This window comes from Sitophilus oryzae, unplaced genomic scaffold (assembly GCF_002938485.1).
Source record: "Sitophilus oryzae breed Bouriz unplaced genomic scaffold, Soryzae_2.0 scaffold_395_pilon_pilon, whole genome shotgun sequence".
Taxonomy (NCBI): Eukaryota; Metazoa; Arthropoda; class Insecta; order Coleoptera; family Curculionidae; genus Sitophilus; species Sitophilus oryzae.
This window is the reverse complement of record NW_022146968.1, coordinates 1,425,075-1,444,277: the sequence shown is the minus strand read 5'-3', so window position 1 is coordinate 1,444,277 and position 19,203 is coordinate 1,425,075. Positions and strand designations below refer to the sequence as shown.

Sequence of the window (19,203 nt, the reverse complement as noted above, 5' to 3'; positions counted from 1 at the left end):
GCTTCATTTTCCTATGCGCATTTGAACCAAATATTGTACTGATTTTTTTCTAAATTAAAATTAATAATAGTCTAACTATATTAAATATAAAAACAACTGCCTCAAATCTCCTATATTTTCAAAGTTATTACCTGTTATATTGGTCGGGAATTAAACTGTTCCTTGGAGATAATGCTGAATCTGGTACTAAACTATTCCTAGGACTTCTTAAATCACTCGGCACTAAACTATGTCTTGGAGAGCGTGTCGAATCTGGTACTAAACTGTTTCTTGGACTCAGAGCACTGTCAGGAATCAAAGAGTGCCGAGGGGATCTATAAAAGAAATAATAAACTTGAAAAATTATTTAAATAGTGAAAAAACAATAATGTGAATGAATAATTATTTTCAATAGATGTTTCTTCTTAACCCTGACTTTAGTTTAAATTATTAAAGTTACTTATAAATAATTATATATTATATTATAATTATAATATAATTTAAACTGCAGTCCTTTCATAAATCTTTATCAAACTACAACAAAAATTAGTCGGAAAGTTATAGTTATTAACGTAATAAGGCCGATAAACAACAAATAACGGCCGGGCTGAAGTTTGTGATCCGAGGCGATAGCCGAGGATCATAAGCAGCCAAGGCCGTTATTTGTTATCGGCCGTGTTGCGTTCTAGATTTTTCGTCATACTGCAGATTTTTTAGAGCAATAAACACTACTATTTAATAACAAATTTTATTGAACAATAACACAAGTAAGGATAAAAAATACATAATGTCTTATACTAAAATTCATTTTTCATGATAATAAACATGGAAATTAAAAGTGCACTTGTTGTTCTTAGAAATCTGTAATCCTTCCCAGGGATTTACAGATTTTATAGAAGAAGATGATGCTACTGAAGAATGGCAAATATTTGTATCCACTAAAGACACATTATTTTTGGAGCTATCATGAAAAAGTTGATTTGTTATTTTCATTCTTTTGGAAACTGATTTTTCTATGTAAGTTTCTGCCACTGTTGAAGACTCCCATCCTCCTAGCTCCTTTAGCGATAGTAAATCACCACCATTTTCGGCGAGCATGGTTGCTGATGATCTACGAAATGAATGCCCTGTATAACGTTCTGGATTCTCCAAGTTCAAAAATTTTGCAATTTTCTGCGGTACGCTCCCGATGGTATGTATACCGACGATTTGCTTAACACACTTGCCTTTCTTGTAACCAATGAAAAATTTTGGATTGTCAAAGTTACGAGGACGCAGGTTGATGTATTTTTTGTATAAACCATAGGCATCAAACGGAAGGCCCGTTTTGGAATAAGAAATTTCCTATCTTTCTTATTTTTAGTATTTCTTAATGAGACAAGAATATTTTTCTCCGAATCTTCGAAATCATCAACTGTGAGTGACCAAAGCTCGCTGCGCCTACAAGCTCCAAGAATACCAAGCACCAATACAATTTTTTCGAGTAACCAGGTGTAATCATCGGCATCCAGTAGAAAATTATTTATGTCATTCTCCGACAGAACTTTGGCTTTTTTTGTGAATAACCTTCGTTTTTGCGCCTCAGAAACATGAACAGTTTACCAAATCTATGAACAAATATAATTTAGATGAGTATGATTAAATATCGAAGAATATAATGGCTTTTTACCTTGATATGTCGATGTTTTCATATACTCTCAACGCAAGCTTCAGCATGGATATCTTTGTCCACAGTGATGTAGGAGAATACATTTCAGACATTCTTTTAGCATAAGCCAGCAATACCGCTTCATTTACGCTGTTTATACTTCTATCCTGCCGCCACTTCAAAAATTGTCATATTCCTGCTGATATCTCTCTCTGGTTATAGTCGGAAGTAAATTTTGAGTAGCCGCAGCCGCTTCCTCCTGTATTTCCAACGGAATTTCTCGCGACATCTCGCTATGGTCTATTTTCCCAATTATTGAAAAGTCCAACTGACAATAAATAGTCATTGTTGCAGGTGACAGACGTTACGATTACCTTAGAAACTTAACGGCCGCCGGCCGTTATGATAACGTCCGGCGGACGTTATATGCATCTTTTCCATTCTGATTTTGCTTATGTTATAATAATATAACAATATAGTATGACGAAAAAATATTATTATGAATAAAGCATATTTTCTTAACTTGTCGAAATTGATTTATTTACTGCTGATTTAATCCCGCAAATTTTGTCCAACAGCATTTAATTATCATTCCTTATTACGAAGCGCCTATCTCGAAGATGAATTTATTAATTTATTTTTGAACATTGATTAATAGACTCATGTCTACAATGCACAAAATTAGTAATTAACCGCTCGAACTTCATATATCATAAATCAGTTAGGGAGTGCTTTCAATATTAGTCGAAATAAATTGATTACCGAACCGTAATAAGGTTTTAAACTTTATTATTAGTCTCACAAAACTCAGTCATAGGCTTGGTGCATTTCAGTTGATTTCAACAAATTCCGACCGCAGCGCACTCGAAGGCAGAAATCAGAAAATATCAACAAATAGTTCACGTCGCCGTCATGTCATGTCGATCGCATTAAAATAATATTGACATCGGTGTTTGAAAATAATATTTAAGTATTTTAGTTTTTTACTAGTGCCGTTAATGATACTATAAAAGACTCAGGTACGAGGTTTGTGTGGTGTAAAACGGCCTACACACGTAACGGTTTATCGTACTGCGCGTTGAAATGCAGATCGTAAAGAAAATCGTATGGCTTGCAGTACAGCCATTTTTTGTACACACGATGCAACACTTTGTACTGCCGCAGTTCAGATTATTCACTTTTCGTCGAGAAGGGCTACCGTTATGTCAAGGATTTCAAAGAAGAAAGCTGCCGTGCTTGTAGCTGCGGTATTGCTGATAGATGAAGATGATGAACAAGAAGAAATCAAAAAGCGAAAATGGTGTAAAAAGTGGTACCTGCTTGATTTTTTTCACATTGAAATTGATTTCACATCCCATAGGCATCTATTTTCTCTATATAAATCAATAAAGTCTTCCCAGAACGTCTTATTTTTTAAATCCATAATATTGATTAAACCAAAAATAAATAAAAATTATATCGTAACTGGGCGCTGCGGCAGGGAATACACTCCACACGTTCAGACTTGCGTTCAAACCCCACCCCAGACACGACCCGTTGATACGATATTTTACGGAAGCTCCGTACTGCGAACGATTTGACGACTGCATGCTGCAAACCATGCAATTTCCCTACACACGCTACGATTTATCGTTAATGTGGCAGTTTTGATGGATATCGTACTGCATGCAGTACGATAAATCGTTAGGTGTGTAGGCCGTTTAACGCTGTTTCGGGTAGTAAAAAATAAGTGAAAAAGAATTCGAACTAGGCGTCTTGTTGTGTTGTGACATTTTCAAATGTTAATAAAATTGACCAAAAAATGTTAACGCGAAGGAGAGCGTAATTAGGGCGTTCTTGGGTGGAATAACATTCAATAACTCAACTTTTCCGGATATTCAACTCTCCTGAAACAACATTTTATAGCTTTATAATTTCTTACACCGATTTGATCAATAGCAAAAATTGATTCAAGCAGTTCGACGAAACAAGTGAGTAAACAAAGTGCTTGTTACATAATCAAAAAATTAAATAGACTATAGTATGAGAGGGTGAAATTTAATTTGCAACATTAATGGTATACTTTTTTAATCAACTAGTGATTAAATGTTTTATTAACATCTTCTAATATTATAATTCTGTACCTTTAAAAAATGTCGTTATAACCGAAATAACTCCAATTATGCCCCACTAGCAAAACCGGTGATAAAACTATGCTCGCTACCGTAGTTGAACTCATCTATTTTTTTAACTGGAATAATAAATTATAATGCAAGTTAGATCTTCGGAAGATATCAAAATATTTATCTTTTATTTTTTTTTGTTTAGAATTTCCACATATTACACTTTCTAACACTTTTAGAATAATTGTATACTAATTTTTTCGTTTACTCGCCATTTAAACCCCGTGTATTTCTATGTGTTCCTTATTTACGAGTTCTCCGGCGGTTGCAGCACCGGCGGTGAATGCACCAAGCCTATAGAATCTGTAGACAAGTTCTGTTTTTATTTAGAGTTGTCTCATTGACAGCTCGACAACTCTCTTGGCGGGAACAGTTTGTGTCGATTTCGTCTCTATACTCCGCCTACCAGCGGAAAACACGGCATTGGCGTCCAAGCGTGTCGCGTGATTATTCGTTCAACATGTATAGCGGTGCATATATAATTTTGGCGAACTATTTGTGTGATGGCCTTGTTTAGTGTTGATATTTTTCAGCAAGATGAATGAGCTAAAAAAATGCTTTAGCAAGGGATACAACTCTAAGCCCACGGCCACACAGAGAGCGATTTTTGCATTTTTTATGTGAAGCGTCTTTTGCGACTAAAACAAAATAACAAGATTATACCGGGTGCGTCTCAAAAGTGGCTCACCCCTATAACTTTTTTATCTTCTTAGATAAAACAACGAGATTTGGCATGTTAGTATATGACATAAATTGGAATTGACTGACGTATTCAATTGTTTTCGGTCACTTCCGGTTTCACCGGAAATGACTACAACTTTTGATTTTTAAATGGCACCGTCGGTATTTTTTTACTTTATTCGATAGAAAATGACATTCTGAATCGCATGAATTCTATTTTAAATTTCAATCTAGAGTGCCATGGCTGTGTTAAAAATACAAATTTTTAATCAAGGAGCCTTGGAAAAATAGATTTGATCGTCTAATGTTTTAGTGTCTTGTCCTGGCCGGTTAAAATATGCCCAAATCGTATTTTTAATCATATCTCAATTGTTTCAAATGGAACGAGGGTGGCTCATTAGCATATTTGGAAAAAGCATTTTTTTTACGAATAATTTGATACCACACACTTTGTCTTTTGAGTCAAATTGTCGTTATGAACCGCATGTTACAATTTCAAATAAACCATATGTCAAAATGTCAAAAGTTGACATATGATATGTCATTCGATTCGAGTGTCATTTTCTATCGAATAAAGTAAAAAAATACCGAGAGTGCTATTTAAAAATCAAAAGTTGTAGTCATTTCCGGTGAAACCGGAAGTGACCAAAAACAATTGAATACGTCAATTAATCCCAATTTATGTCATTTACTAACATACCAAATATCGTTGTTTTATCTGAAAAAATAAAAAAAGTTATAGGGGGTGAGCCACTTTTGAGACCCACCCGCTATAGGAGTGGCTCGACCAAAAGCATTTAGCGTTCGGCGTGTCTAGCAAAAAACGCAAATGAAAACAAATCAGCTTGTTTTCTGTAGCGTCTTTAGCGATTTCTAAGATGAGACACACCCCGTCATAGGCAGACGTAATATTTAATAATACAATAAAAGTAAATTAAATAGTAAACATTTTTTTTTTCGTTTTAGTGTATTATCTAAAAATAGTTCTATAGATAACATCTAGTGTTTAGAAATATTCTATTAAATTGAAAGAATTGAAAGATTTGAAAAAGTAATAAAATAAAAAAAATATTTTTTTATGAGTATCAGTGTTTTGTGTAACAAATAGTTTTCGACGCGTAAAAAATACTGTTTTACGTGTAACAAATAATTTTTTACACTTAAGAAATCGTTTTATTTTTCGCGTAAAAAATTTTTTTTACGACTAACAAATATTTTTATATGAGTAAAAATAGTTTTTACGTGTAACAAAAGGGTTTTTACACGTAAAAATTTGATTCACTTTTACAAAATTTGTCTTAAAATATCAATATCTTTGATAAACACGTGGACTGCTCACAAATACACGTCGCATCACTACGTATTTCTAAGCCGTTATCACTTTTCGTTACCACTAGTTCGTGTGTCAGGGCCGTCTCGCTAGCTCGTATGTCACGGCCTTGAATTTTTACTCCCAGCGTAGGTAAAAAAGTTTTACTTCAAAAAGTCTGATAAATCATGTCCTAAAATTGCGTTAGCAATTAATTAGTAATATTTACTAGTCTACTATATAATTATAATTATTTATTATATTATATTATAATTATAAAACACAAGTAACAACAAAACTACAAAATAAAAAATCTATACACAAATAAACTAAAATTCCTAAAATAAATGGCAAATAATAATAATTATTTTTACACACATCTCTGGCACTAGCAGTAGATTGCGTTTGTCGTCGAATGTCCAGCCCGTTCAACGTTCGATCCAAGCATATATTTCATCTTCATCTTTTCAACGCTAACCGCGCCGATCTCGCCTATCTCTTTCTCAAAGGATTGATTCAAAGCAAAAACCGTTTTCTGTGTGGCCGTGGACTAAGAAAGCATCTTTCGATTTCCTAAACAACTAGTATTAAAATTTCCAAAAACGGCATCATAAACTTATTTAACATTTTTCGGGATATTGTGACACTGTTGCTTGGAAAATCATTTTGAAAAAATCAGAAGTGATAACAGTAACTGTATTAAATGCTGTGATACTCGTATAGTAAAAGATAGTCGATATAGTAAAAGGCAATCATGTATTTGATAATTCTTCTTTTTATTTTTTATTTAAACGTATATGATGAATCAAGATTCCTTTTCTAGAGAATTACAAATGCTAAATGATAAATTTGTCGAGTTTATTTTTAATACCGAAAATATAACTCAAAATAATTTTGAAGATTGGTTACAAAAATAAGAATGAAGCATTATAAGAATGTCTATAACTTTACGGTGGGCTTATTTCTTCAAAAATACTTCTAGGTTTTTCGCCATTTGAAAGAAAATCCACAGAATAAAACAGTTATTTTTTTGTCGCTGCGTTGATCCAACCGAGACCAATTTGCCAGCGGTATTTGAAAAGAGCTTGACGTTTCGGGAGGTATACAGTGTGTTTCAAAAAACATGTGTCATCTCTCGTGGGGAGATTCCTCACGTAAAAATAAGATTTATTTTTCATATCAACGTAGGTCCAATTCTGCTTTGTTTTCTAGCTAGATTTATTATAATTTATTTTTTTTTCAAGTACTTTTAGCGTTTCGAATGAAATTTTGAGGGTAAAAGTTACTATAAATGCGACATATTAAGACTAAAAACGTGTCGCCATATTCATCAGGGACGTGCATATGGGTTATCACTGGCATATTTTTCTAAAAAAAGCATGTACTCCACTGACTTTTTTTTCTCTCTTGTTAGCAAAATAGTGTAAGCAGCTTAATGACGATTAAAAGTTGTCTCTTGATATTTTGTCGATTTCGGCCTTCTTGATGAGATAAACGCAATTTTATTAATCCGCCTTGATCCAAGTCTAATAGCAATCTTGAAAAAAATTTAATATCATTAACTTGCGAAAGTTTTTAATAAAAACTCATTGATTCCTCATCAAAAAATATAAAAAAAAGTTCCTATAAACATAGGTATGGATATGCATAGTTTTAGAGTTACAGGATGTTAAAACTTTTTAAAATTAGTTTTTTTGTAATTAACTAAAATACCATAATTTTTTTATTTGATATTGTTGTATGTTGGACTAGATAGCAATAACTAAACAATAACTAATAGTAATACTATTTAATAATAAATTAGATAAAATATATAATTTATCAATTTCATTTTTATTTTGTTAATTGTGATTAATAAATTTGCGTTTATCTCATCAAGGATTCCGAGTTCGACAAAATATCAAGAGATAACTTTTAACTGACATTAAACGGCCTACACAATTTTGATATCAAAAGAAAAAGTCAGTATCGCACATGATTTTTTTTTTGAAAAATATTCCAGTGATAACCCATATGCACGTCCCTGATGAATTTAATGAAACTTATAATATAGCACCTAACCTAACTTTTACCCTCAAAATTTCATTCGAATCACTAAAAGTAGTACTTGGAAGAAAATTACAACAAATCTAAAAATTATTAAGACTTTAACAATCTGTAGCTACAACAAATTATTTTTGCATCCCCAATCTTTTTCTCAGTTTTAAGTTTTGTATCTTAAAACTCTAAATTAATTTTTAAGCAACAATATAGTTCTGAGAATCAATTTCTAAAACAATTACGGTTTTCTGTTAATGCGCGTATGAAACTTCGTAATTAACTGCGTGAAGTTGATACAATTTAAATCAGGTTGTTTGCAAAGTAGGTCGGCACTGTTAAACTTCTGGGCAATCCATAAAAAGCAAAAATGTTCTAAAAGTAATAACAAAGTTTTTTACTTTATTACTGCATGCTGAAAAAGAAATTTAAAATATGTATACTTTTGTTCGAGCTAAATAATTTAATGTCTGATATTAAAGGAAAAGGTAAAAAGTAATTAAAGCTATATGTATTTAGGGTAAAAGCGTGTTATGGGGTCACTTATGCAAGAACTCAAATGAAACTTTTTTGAATTTAAAATCTTTAATGCAAGTACCACATAACATAATTTAAACTGTAATAATTTATTTATTTATCTATTAATGGAGATCAGTTTTAATCACTTTGTCAATTAACTTTGACAAATAATTGCATTTAAAAAAATACAGTTTCGTGTGCCCAGCATCCACATGAAGTACATCTGTACAAAATCTCATTGTTTTTTACGTATTCATCACATATTAAGCATCTGTTCTCTACGTCTGCTCCATCATCATCTTCATGGCATGACTCTATTTACTTCCGATATAAAAGTATGAGATGAGTCCCAAAAGCCTCCTTACTCTATCGGATCCCCTTTTTTGTATTTTGTTCTCCTGCCCTTTGCCTTTACCTTTCCATTTCTTTCTTATTACGTTGTTCATTTCGTGGTTTATATAGCAAATAATGTTCTTAAATTTATTTTTTAAACCAATACCAATATGCAGTTATTTTAAATGATTTGACATATTTTAACGCAACAAAAATATTAAATCTATTAAAAAAATATTGGACAATAGGCATACTTATACACATAACATTATTTGATAATTCGGGATTTAAAGATTATAGAGTTATTTTAAATGATTTGACATATTTTAACGCAACAAAAATATTAAATCTATTAAAAAAATATTGGACAATCGGCATACTTATACACATAACATTATTTGATAATTCGGGATTTAAAGATTCTTTTCCATAATTTTAAGTTCAAGATTTGTTCCTCTTTTACTTGCAGGTGTCTCACATAGCACCTATAATAGTTTCTACTAAACTCCATTCTACTGTTTTGCATCTAGATGCTTCAAATATCTTGGAAGAAGTTATTCGGCAATATCTCAAATCGCGCCACAAACTACACCTACTTTGCTCCGTTGTTTTATTGAAGACCTCATTGCACAATGACACTGCCATTTTGGAAGCTCCATACTTAATAAATTCATCAGCTGATTATTGATTCTCATTTCTATATTAACAAAAGCTCGTGAATACCTAAATTTAAAAATTCATCTTATGAAAATATTGTTGAAGTTGGCTAGTGGCGCCACATTCATTAACGTTTTTAATGAACTGCTTCAAAAAAACAGTTTTTTCCTGAATACACCGCAGTGGCGGCTCGTGGTCATTATTGTAGGGAGGTCAATATCCAAAAATATGGCGTCGATTTTTTTTAAGATGTGTTTTATTTATGCTGTAGTAAATAAATAAATAAATCTTTATTGACTACGTATTTATACAATGTATAATTGTAGCAGGTCAGAGTAAATAACAAACAGATAAGAATTCATAAAAATACTAAAAGTTAGAAAAAATTCACAGTCCTTTACAAAGATGCAACCGGGGGGGCATTGAAAATGATGAATAAAAACGTAAAAATATGATTAGTGTTAATATGAGTGTATTACATACATATGTTTAAATAACGAACTTAAAAAAAACAACAGATTTAAAGATTCACTGAAAAAGTAGTAATGTTAAAATTAAATAAAACATTATCAATAATAATTATGCGATCGCACTTATCCGTAAAACAAGCAAGCAAAAAAACCTCGAAAAAAAACAAAATAACATACAAAACATCAGGTTAACATGATGATAGATCATGATCAAACACAGATAAAGAATTCTTACGGAAAGTTACACTTTACGATATAATTTTTTAACTGTTAAAGGCAAACCCCATTTAAACACAAAACTTTTTAATACCTACTACTGTATCTAAAAGACTTTTTTTAAATTACTAAATTCTTAGCCACGCTTCTGTTTTTCTTGGCTGTTGTGCGTCACGTCACAGATTAACAGGCCCACGTTTGCACCACAAGGCGATGCTGCAGACCACTAGGTAGACCGGTCGTAGAAATTTATGTTATACAACTTGTAGTCAATCTACACAAATATTATCAAAACTTTTTTTCTTTTAAAATGTGTTCAGATTTTGTAAAAAAGTATAAGTCAAAATCGCAAAACTTAAATTTGATATGAGTTTCTTAGTTTTTAACTAATATAGTGGCGAATTACAAAAATTCCTTTTCAATGAAAATTAATGAGTTAAATAAAAAAATTTAATAAATTACTAGCTTTTTCTCGCGACTACGTTCGCGTTACACCTCGAATCGTTCATGCATTGATTTAAATGATTTTTTACTTCTTTATAGAGAGCTAGTGAGCATAGATGTTTTTTATTTTTCATCTTTTTTTTATTTATTAAGAGCACTAATCTTACACTCTTTATAGGTATTTTTTTATTCTTTGAAAGATAATTGAGGAAGATATATTTCGTTATGATGTCACTAAATAAACCCTTGTATAAAACTTTATACTGTCTGGTTTATAAAATTATAGTATTGCATTTTCGTAAGCAAACTTTCATTCCCTATTCTACTCCCTAAGGGTATAAATTTCATAAATTCGCTTTACCTTTGTGCCAATTTTTATGTGTATAATCCAGGTCACCAAGTTTTATATAAATTTTTACTAACTTTACCCATTTGGTTGATGAATTTCAAAAAATTCTTCTAATTCTTTTTGTAGGATTTCATTCTTCTAGACCAAATAGTAAGGAATTTTCATACAACAAACTGTTCCGAGATAATTTTACTCTCTAAGAGGATGAATTTCCTAAAATCGCTTTGTGTAGCTAATTCACTAATGTCGTTTAAACGAACCTTTGTGCTAATATTTATGTATCTAAAGCTGGCGGCATGAACTCACTCTAAAATATCTAAAAACGTAATATATAATCTAACTGACACACCACTGACAATGACAAATAATTTATTTCTGGAGGTATTGTGTGTAGGTGTTTTTCAGGTATGTTTTAGTATTTAGTCGTTTTACACAAAGAAATAGCCATTAAGCACTATAAAAATACTTCATAACAAATCTACACATATATACCTTTCATTTAAAAAAAGAATCATCAAGATTGGTAAAGCGGTTTCGGCGGGATGGATGCAACAAAAAAACCCTTTGAGCTTTTATATATGTATGGATTAATTATTTTTCCAACATATTTTACTTTGCAAATTTTTATAAATATTCAGACTCGCCAATATCGTACTCCACCGTGTCCAGCCTGTTTAGCCAAACGTAGGCCGATTCCTCTTCGGCGGCGTCGTGACCCTGGCCGAAGGAAGAGTCTTGAAGACGCTCATCCGCGCATAGGAATAAGTTGACTGCGTAGCGTATTGCGTATTAATCGATTCTGAAACTTTCTATCTCGTGTATAACATGTTACGCAAGTTTATTATTTTAATCTCGATTTTAATAGATAAATGTGTGAAATGCCACCTGAATATCTTCCGCCATGACATGTTTTTACTTTTTTGTTATGGTAAAGTGATTTGTATAAACTTTATTCAATAACGTATATTTTCCTCCATTTGTGATTTTTTAATTTTAAGCGAAAATTAAGTATAACATTTTAGGAAAAAGAAACACTGTAATATTTAAAAGAATAAGAAGAAATTAGTCTTATTTTGAAAGGAAAATATAGAAAAAACTCTTTCTATAGAAAAAGTCTTTATACTAACCAGAATCCGGTGACATATACGCGGTCTCACCGGAAACATTACTTATTACTTCGCATAACTTGAAGAATATCTACTTTTAATAATGAACACTTCAGAAATACACCAGTAAAAACATTTATTATTTGAGATTAAAACTCGAATTAAATTATAAATATTAGTTACCTATGTTGTTATAGCTTTTATAGGCCTGTTTAACGACTTAATAAGTTACCTAGCGAAAAAATCTGTGCGCGTACCTACCACTATTGTTACAGGTTAATTCGTTAAAGAAATATGTTACACAAGTTAAAAACGCTAAAATTTTAATGGTATTACTTGTGCATTATTGGCCTTATAATGTAATTTGTTGGAATTATATCTTCTTTAAATATAATTAGACTTTTTAACGACTTTTAAGTTACCTAGGAAAAAATCTGTGCACGTACCTACCAGTATTGTTACAGGTTAATTCGTGAAACAAATGTGTTACATATTATTCGTGGTATTAGTGGTATTATATTGGAATCAGCTTGGCATTAGTGGGGCATTATATGAGAAATTTTGGTATTTAATTTGTATTTTTGGCATTACTTTGGCATTAGTATACAGACATTTGTCAGCGGTTTACTCCTTGTAGATAATCAAAAAGTTTTTTGATAAAATTTGCTTTTTATGTCAGATCATTTCTATGAAAAATTACATTAGATTTTTATTAAAGACGCTGGGTAATTAAAACATTGACTAATAAAGCTTGTCCACTTTAAATAAGGGGTCACGAAATATCCTCCTTGGAGTGTTTGGGTTAAGGGGTGTATAATAAATTAATCGTTGTTTTATAATAAAAACCATAAAACATTTATTTGTGAGTAAAATAATGCAATGGTTGGATATCTCTCCTTTATAATTAGGTGACTAAAAATACACTAAAATAATTAGAAAAAAAATCTTGTACTTATTTAGTAATTACGTCAATATTAATTAATTGACTTTCTAGTCTATTTTATTTTATGTACAAATATATTATTAAATTTTAAGCATTAAGTAATAAAACACTTTGTGCCCTCTTATATCGTAAGAGGTTACGAAATATACTCCTGGTTACACCCCTTACAGAAAACAGTGTAAAGGGTGTAAATAAATTGTATTCTCACTTCGGTGTCACAAGCTGAATTTTTCAGGGCTGGACATGATATGGGGACCCTTATTCCGAAAGTAGTACAAAATTAGACCGGGTAAAGGGCACTATCATCAAAAATCGATATATTAATACCACCGTATAGAGAAAACAAATACTTATTTTTTGATCCAGTACACAATAAAGTCTTCGTGGGGAGTAATTTTTTATAATTATTTACAAAAAACATTTCCATTAGCGCTTATGACCAAAAAACTTTAAACATGAATAATCATTTCAATCATGCGAAAATTTGGTTTAAAAATAGATTTTTTTTAATATAACTTTCATTTAACGAAAAACGAAGGCCTAAATGAAAAAAAGAAACAATTTAAAATTTTCGCTTATGTCTTGACAAGGTATCAAAGCAAACCCCATATTTTTTGCTTTCAAACTAATAAAGATATATCAATAAACAATTAGCGATGCAATGGTTTTTGCGCGCCCTGGCCGACTGCCGCCGCTGCGCCGAGATTTCCTATACCCTTGTATATATGACGTCATGGTGTGGCAAATGTAGCATTTTAATTCGATTTGGGCTCCCTTATATAGGATAACAGAAACATTTTCAATGTTAAAAAACAATACACGGAGGCAAAGTGTGTTACATTAAATACATACAAGACAAACAACAATTTAAGAATTTTTGTACAAATAAATCAAATTAAATCTAAGTTCCCATCTACCTGCTCTGTAAACTCATCCACGCTATAAATTCCAGATTTCTCTAAAAATGTCTTAAGCTTATATTTAAATTTATTAAAACATAGAGTTTTTAATTCCATTGGAAGACGGCTGTATAAATCAATGCGTAGAGAGTCTAGCTGATTTATCCAGTCTATAGAAATTGGTTCGTATTAGATTGGCAGATCTTGTTCCATAATTATGACAGTCAGAGTTAACTGTCAGATAAGATTTAGTTTTATGAACTTCCAAAAGTTGATATAATATATACAGAGCAGGCAGTGTAAGTATATTCAGTCTAATAAAGTGGGGCTTACATGTATCTCGATAGCCAACACCACATAATATTCTAATTACCCTTTTTTGCAACCGAAATATTTGAATAGAATTTGTCGAGTTCCCCCACAAAGCCACTCCATAGGACATATGGGAATGAAACAAGGCATAGTACGAATTCAACAAAGACTCCTTGCAGATTAACGCTTTAAGTTTACGCATCAAGTATACCACCGACGAAAGTCTGCGTTTAAGATTTTCAATATGTGGTACCCAACTGAGTGTACTATCCAGTGTGATACCCAATAGTTTAGCACTATTCATTTCTATATCCTTAGACCATCTGGAGGAAAAAAATATGTTTTGCGTTTTATCGCGATTCAGTTTCAGGCAATTATGCGTGAACCAAGTCTCCGCACGTTTCATCAACCTTTCGCTTTCAGTCACTAGCAGATCCATATTTTTATTTCTACAAGACATTGAACTGTCATCCGCAAACGCTCGACACTTATTTGGTATAAGGTAATTAAAAAGGTCATTAATATAAATGATAAAGAGCAGTGGTCCCAGTACAGATCCCTGTGGCACACCACTGTCCATCAAACCTACTTCAGAAACCGCATTGCCAAAGTCCACGCACTGTCTACGCCCGTCGAGATATGACTTAAGCAATTGCAGTCCAACACCTCTAACACCATATGTGATCGCATGCGATCCTGATTGACAACTTGTCAATCAGGATCGCATGCGATACGCAGTCGAACGCCTTAGTGAGATCGCATAGCATTAGATTTACCAGCTCTCCCTTTTCAAAGCCCTCGACTATGTCCGACACAACACTACCAACAGTCTGAACCGCAGATCGCCCCTCCCGGAAGCCGAACTGTGAAAAGTCGAGCAAATCGTTTCTCTCGAAAAAATCCATTAATCTAACTTTAATAATTTTTTCAAATATTTTGCCAAAAACGGGAACAATCGATATAGGGCGATAGTCCGACACTGAATCCTCGTCTCCTTTTTTAAAAATTGGAACCACTCTAGATAATTTAAAAAGATTGGGAAAATTGCCCTTTTCAACACAAATGTTAAAAAGATGAACCATAGGCTGGATAATTTCATTTGAAATGCTTTTCAAAATATTGCTACTTATATCATAAATATCATATGAAGCGAATCTTTCAGCGCATTAACAGCATTCCATATCTCTCGCCCGTCTATTGGCAAAAAAACAAAAGTGCTGTTGTTCATTAATATATTTCCAATCAATTCGTTCTGAATATTTTGATCAATGGACAATTCGCTTACAATTTTAGATGCTATTTCAAGAAAATACTCGTTGAATTCCCCAGCTTTTATATCAGAGTTGTTTCTCGATCTTGCCTGATGATTTCTCTCGAGGTTGATAATTTTCCAGGCACTTTTTGCTTTCGATTTTGATGAATTTACATAATTACTGTAGGCATTCTTTTTTGCGATAATGATAGAATTTTTATAATCTCCCTGCAGTAACCGGTAGTAGGCGCTATACTCTACACTATTTAATCCGTCAGCAATGCATTTTACAACTTGCATTTGCCTTCTTTTTTCTTTGAGCTCACTATTATACCAGCGAACAGGAGGATTATTATTCCTATTCCTAACCGTTTTCAAGGGTAAGTGTTTATTTATTAAAATTTGAACATTTATTACTAAAAATTTTGACAAAAACTCAATGTCATTCGAGTTAAAATAGTCTGCCCAGTCTAAATCTAACAATTCCCGCTTTATGCAACTCAAAGCCCTGGCTGTTAAACTTCTTACCTTAAAAATTTGAGGAGCCGGACTCACCTCTGCAATATTCAGATTTATGTATATACCATGATGGTCAGATAGACATGAATTCATTACTCCGGTAACAAAATCAGTAATATTATCGCTAATTAATATGTTGTCTATACATGACGCAGATATTTCGGTTATTCGTGTATTTTCAGAGATAGTGGGACTCATACCATTACAAGTTAAAATAGACATTAAGTCGCTCAAATTAGACGAACTACGCGAGAAGTCTATGTTAAAGTCGCCCAGCACAATCAACTGCCTGTACCTACTTTGCGCATCGTGGAGAAACTCCCCAAAGACATTGAAGAATGTGCCAGTAAGACCCGAGGGTGATCTATAAGCAGTTATCACCAAAATCCTACCGTTACATATCTCTATGGCACACAACTCTGCCTCTATTTCTCTTCATATACTATTTAAATCTAGATTCTTATTTTTAAAACAATTTCTAACAAAAATACATACACCGCCGTGACACTTATCTTTTCTACAAAATGATGGGGCTAGTGTAAAGTTTTGTATCTTAATACTACTTAAAACATCCTGCTTGCACCAGTGCTCACTAAGACAACCAATATCGTACTTCTCATCATTCATTAATATGGAAAGTTCATCAGATTTGTTGGTTGTCTGTATGTTTATATGGAATATTTTCAGGTTGTAGGATGTTGTTCCTATCCTATGGTTTTCGATATTTTCCTGAGGTGAAAAAACTTACTGATCTTCGTTCCTGGAGGCCACAAGGTTGGATCAGTTATATTTTCAGAATGACTGTCATTCACACCTATTTTAAATGATGAATATTCATCAGCCCGTCTGGATTGTAATTTTTCACATGGTACTTCGGGGATTAAGCTAATTAGATAGTTGTTAATATCTGTTTCTGTACATGCTGGGTCCAGTCTATAGATATGGTAATACGTTAGGCTACGTACCGCCTTAATTGTAAAATTTGTCCCTGTTCCAGTAATCGCCTTATGATGACGACGCCGTTTATTGGTAACAGTTCTCCAGTTAGTCTCCTCCCTTCCTGGTGGGTTGACCAGCACACCCATGATGCTACGTGACTCCGCCTCAGAAATAGCACTGGCCAGTTGCTGTCTAGTCACTACTTGACCAGTTGGTACTCTATTATTGCTGGCGTTCAACTTCTCGCAGCTCAGTGACGATGTACTCGTAGTACCCTGTTGCTGTAGAACCGGTACCCCCGATGTAGGCGCTGCAGCCTCTCTCGAGTTTGCTGAGCGCTTCGCCGCACGATCAGAGGAGCCCAGTCTAGTAGAGGTGGTGGGGCCGTTATTATTTTGCTTTCTGGGTTCGATCGACCGATTAACCTCACTTTTATGATTAGATTTCATTAACGAAATTATTGTATTCAATTGTTCTATTTGCGTTCCCAACTCGGAAGTTAGTCTTTTATGTGATTCTACTTCTACTCTAGCTACTCTAAGATCACATCTTACCAGTATGCATGAAGTTTCCATACATTCGTCATTTTCTCCAACGACTGTCCTGTTCAGATGGTCAGTGTCCTCTGCACGGCCTTTCAGAAAATTTAGTCTAGCTTCTCCAAGGCATACAGTACTATCTGGCATCCTCCTTAACACTATATAATTTATAAGATCCTGTTTCGTCAACTTTCTCAGATCACTTTCAATATTCACGTTTACACCGGGTGCCATCTTGAACTATACTACTGTAAATACTATACTACTGTAAATAATTTCAGTTTAAAAGTAATCTAAATTAAATTGTTTACTGTTCCTTCGTGCCAATGTTTGTGGTTTGTGAGAATAAGGGCCTTGTTGAGTGTACTAACAATTTTCGACCGTGTATGGGCGAATAGGGCTTAACTCGCAAAAGGGCAAACAAAAACAATAAATAAAATAATTCATAGAATAATTTATAAAGATTCTAATATATATATAATTTCTAAAGATATTGGCACCAATCCTTCAACTTTAGCCGATTTCGCAACAATGGACTTCGTACCTACGGGTGGGGACCCGTTAAACTAACAAAAAACTCTTCAGTTTTGAACGATATAAATGTGGCATGTTTTGAATTTATTAAACAATAAACCTAGGTATGGGGACAGTTTCTATATTATTATTTCTCTTTTATTGAAGTTCAGGACAGCATAGTTAGATTCTCTGGAATAGTGATCATGGTTTTCTCTGCCGTGCTCTTTTACATGTGAATTCCAGGCAGAGTACGGCACTCCTTTCATTTCATTTAATAAAATAAGTAGGACTATTTACAAATTTAGCGTTTTATTTACATAACCTATTCTCCTCAACTTTCCCAAATTATTGCTTCTGTCGAGGCGCATCCGAGGTAATCACAATAAACAAATATTAACACAACGTAGGTTCCTTTCTTTCATTTAAATTGTTTGTTATACAGTTGGCCAAAAATATTACCTCTTCAACTTTGTTGACGAATTTGGGTTGTTACACTACACTTTATATTGGCTAAACCAAACATTATACGCCGGTAAACAATACAAAAACCTACACGGAAAAAAAGCTAAACTGGCTTAAAGATTATTAATCTTGAACCAACGATATGCTAGTTTCCCCATTCCGCAAATCTAGTTATACTTCTTTTCAAGAAACCCATATCCTTAGAAGCTAATTAATTAATGTTTTATTTAAGATTTACCTAGTATTGAAATTAAGATTATAACTACACTCCAGACAATTCGAGATAAAATCTTGTTTCGAGTACTATTTTAGTATTATACTTATTTGTAAATTAGCAAATTATTGCATTAAGTATAGAAATTCTTTGTGTACATGTAATAATTACTTTATTCAAATGATAATATCACCTACTATAAAATAAAGCCTCTACTTACTTTTAGGTTAGTTACTAGATGCGCCGACTAGGTGGTTTATAAAATTATACATTTTTTTTGTTATCGTTTGTGCTTGTGATATGTGAAAATGGAGGGCCTTCTTCAGGCATGGGAGATGACGATTTGATCCCAAAATTTCAAGGTAAGTTTAGCAATGATCCTACATTATTTGATGACATTGGTTATTGGTTGGAGGTTTTCCATTTTCAGTAGGTATGGAATATTGAAATATCACCAGAATAACCCCGAATATGGTTAATACTTTTTAAATTAGATTAGCCAAACATCACCTACCAAATTATATGCTTTTCTTAATAAGAAAATACAATAAAACTGTGTAATTTCCCAATATAGGTAGATATTGAACAGCGGCATCGCTAAATGAAAACGAGAAACGATAATAAAAATTGTTAAAACATAATTGAATCATTCCAAACGCGTACATACATACCTAGTTTACCACCAATGTATAAGAAAT

The 19,203-nt window shown here is 32.8% G+C and overlaps 1 protein-coding gene across 1 annotated transcript in view; it reads right to left on the bottom strand.

Moving 5' to 3' along the window:
* LOC115885527 (peptidyl-prolyl cis-trans isomerase CYP95-like) overlaps positions 1 to 19,203 on the bottom strand; it is a 541,467-nt gene that overhangs the window by 260,444 nt on the left and 261,820 nt on the right. The window contains exon 5 of the mRNA XM_030904483.1: positions 132 to 314. Within this exon, the coding sequence (XP_030760343.1) occupies positions 132 to 314 (183 nt within the window). The remainder of the gene's footprint in view (positions 1 to 131; positions 315 to 19,203) is intronic.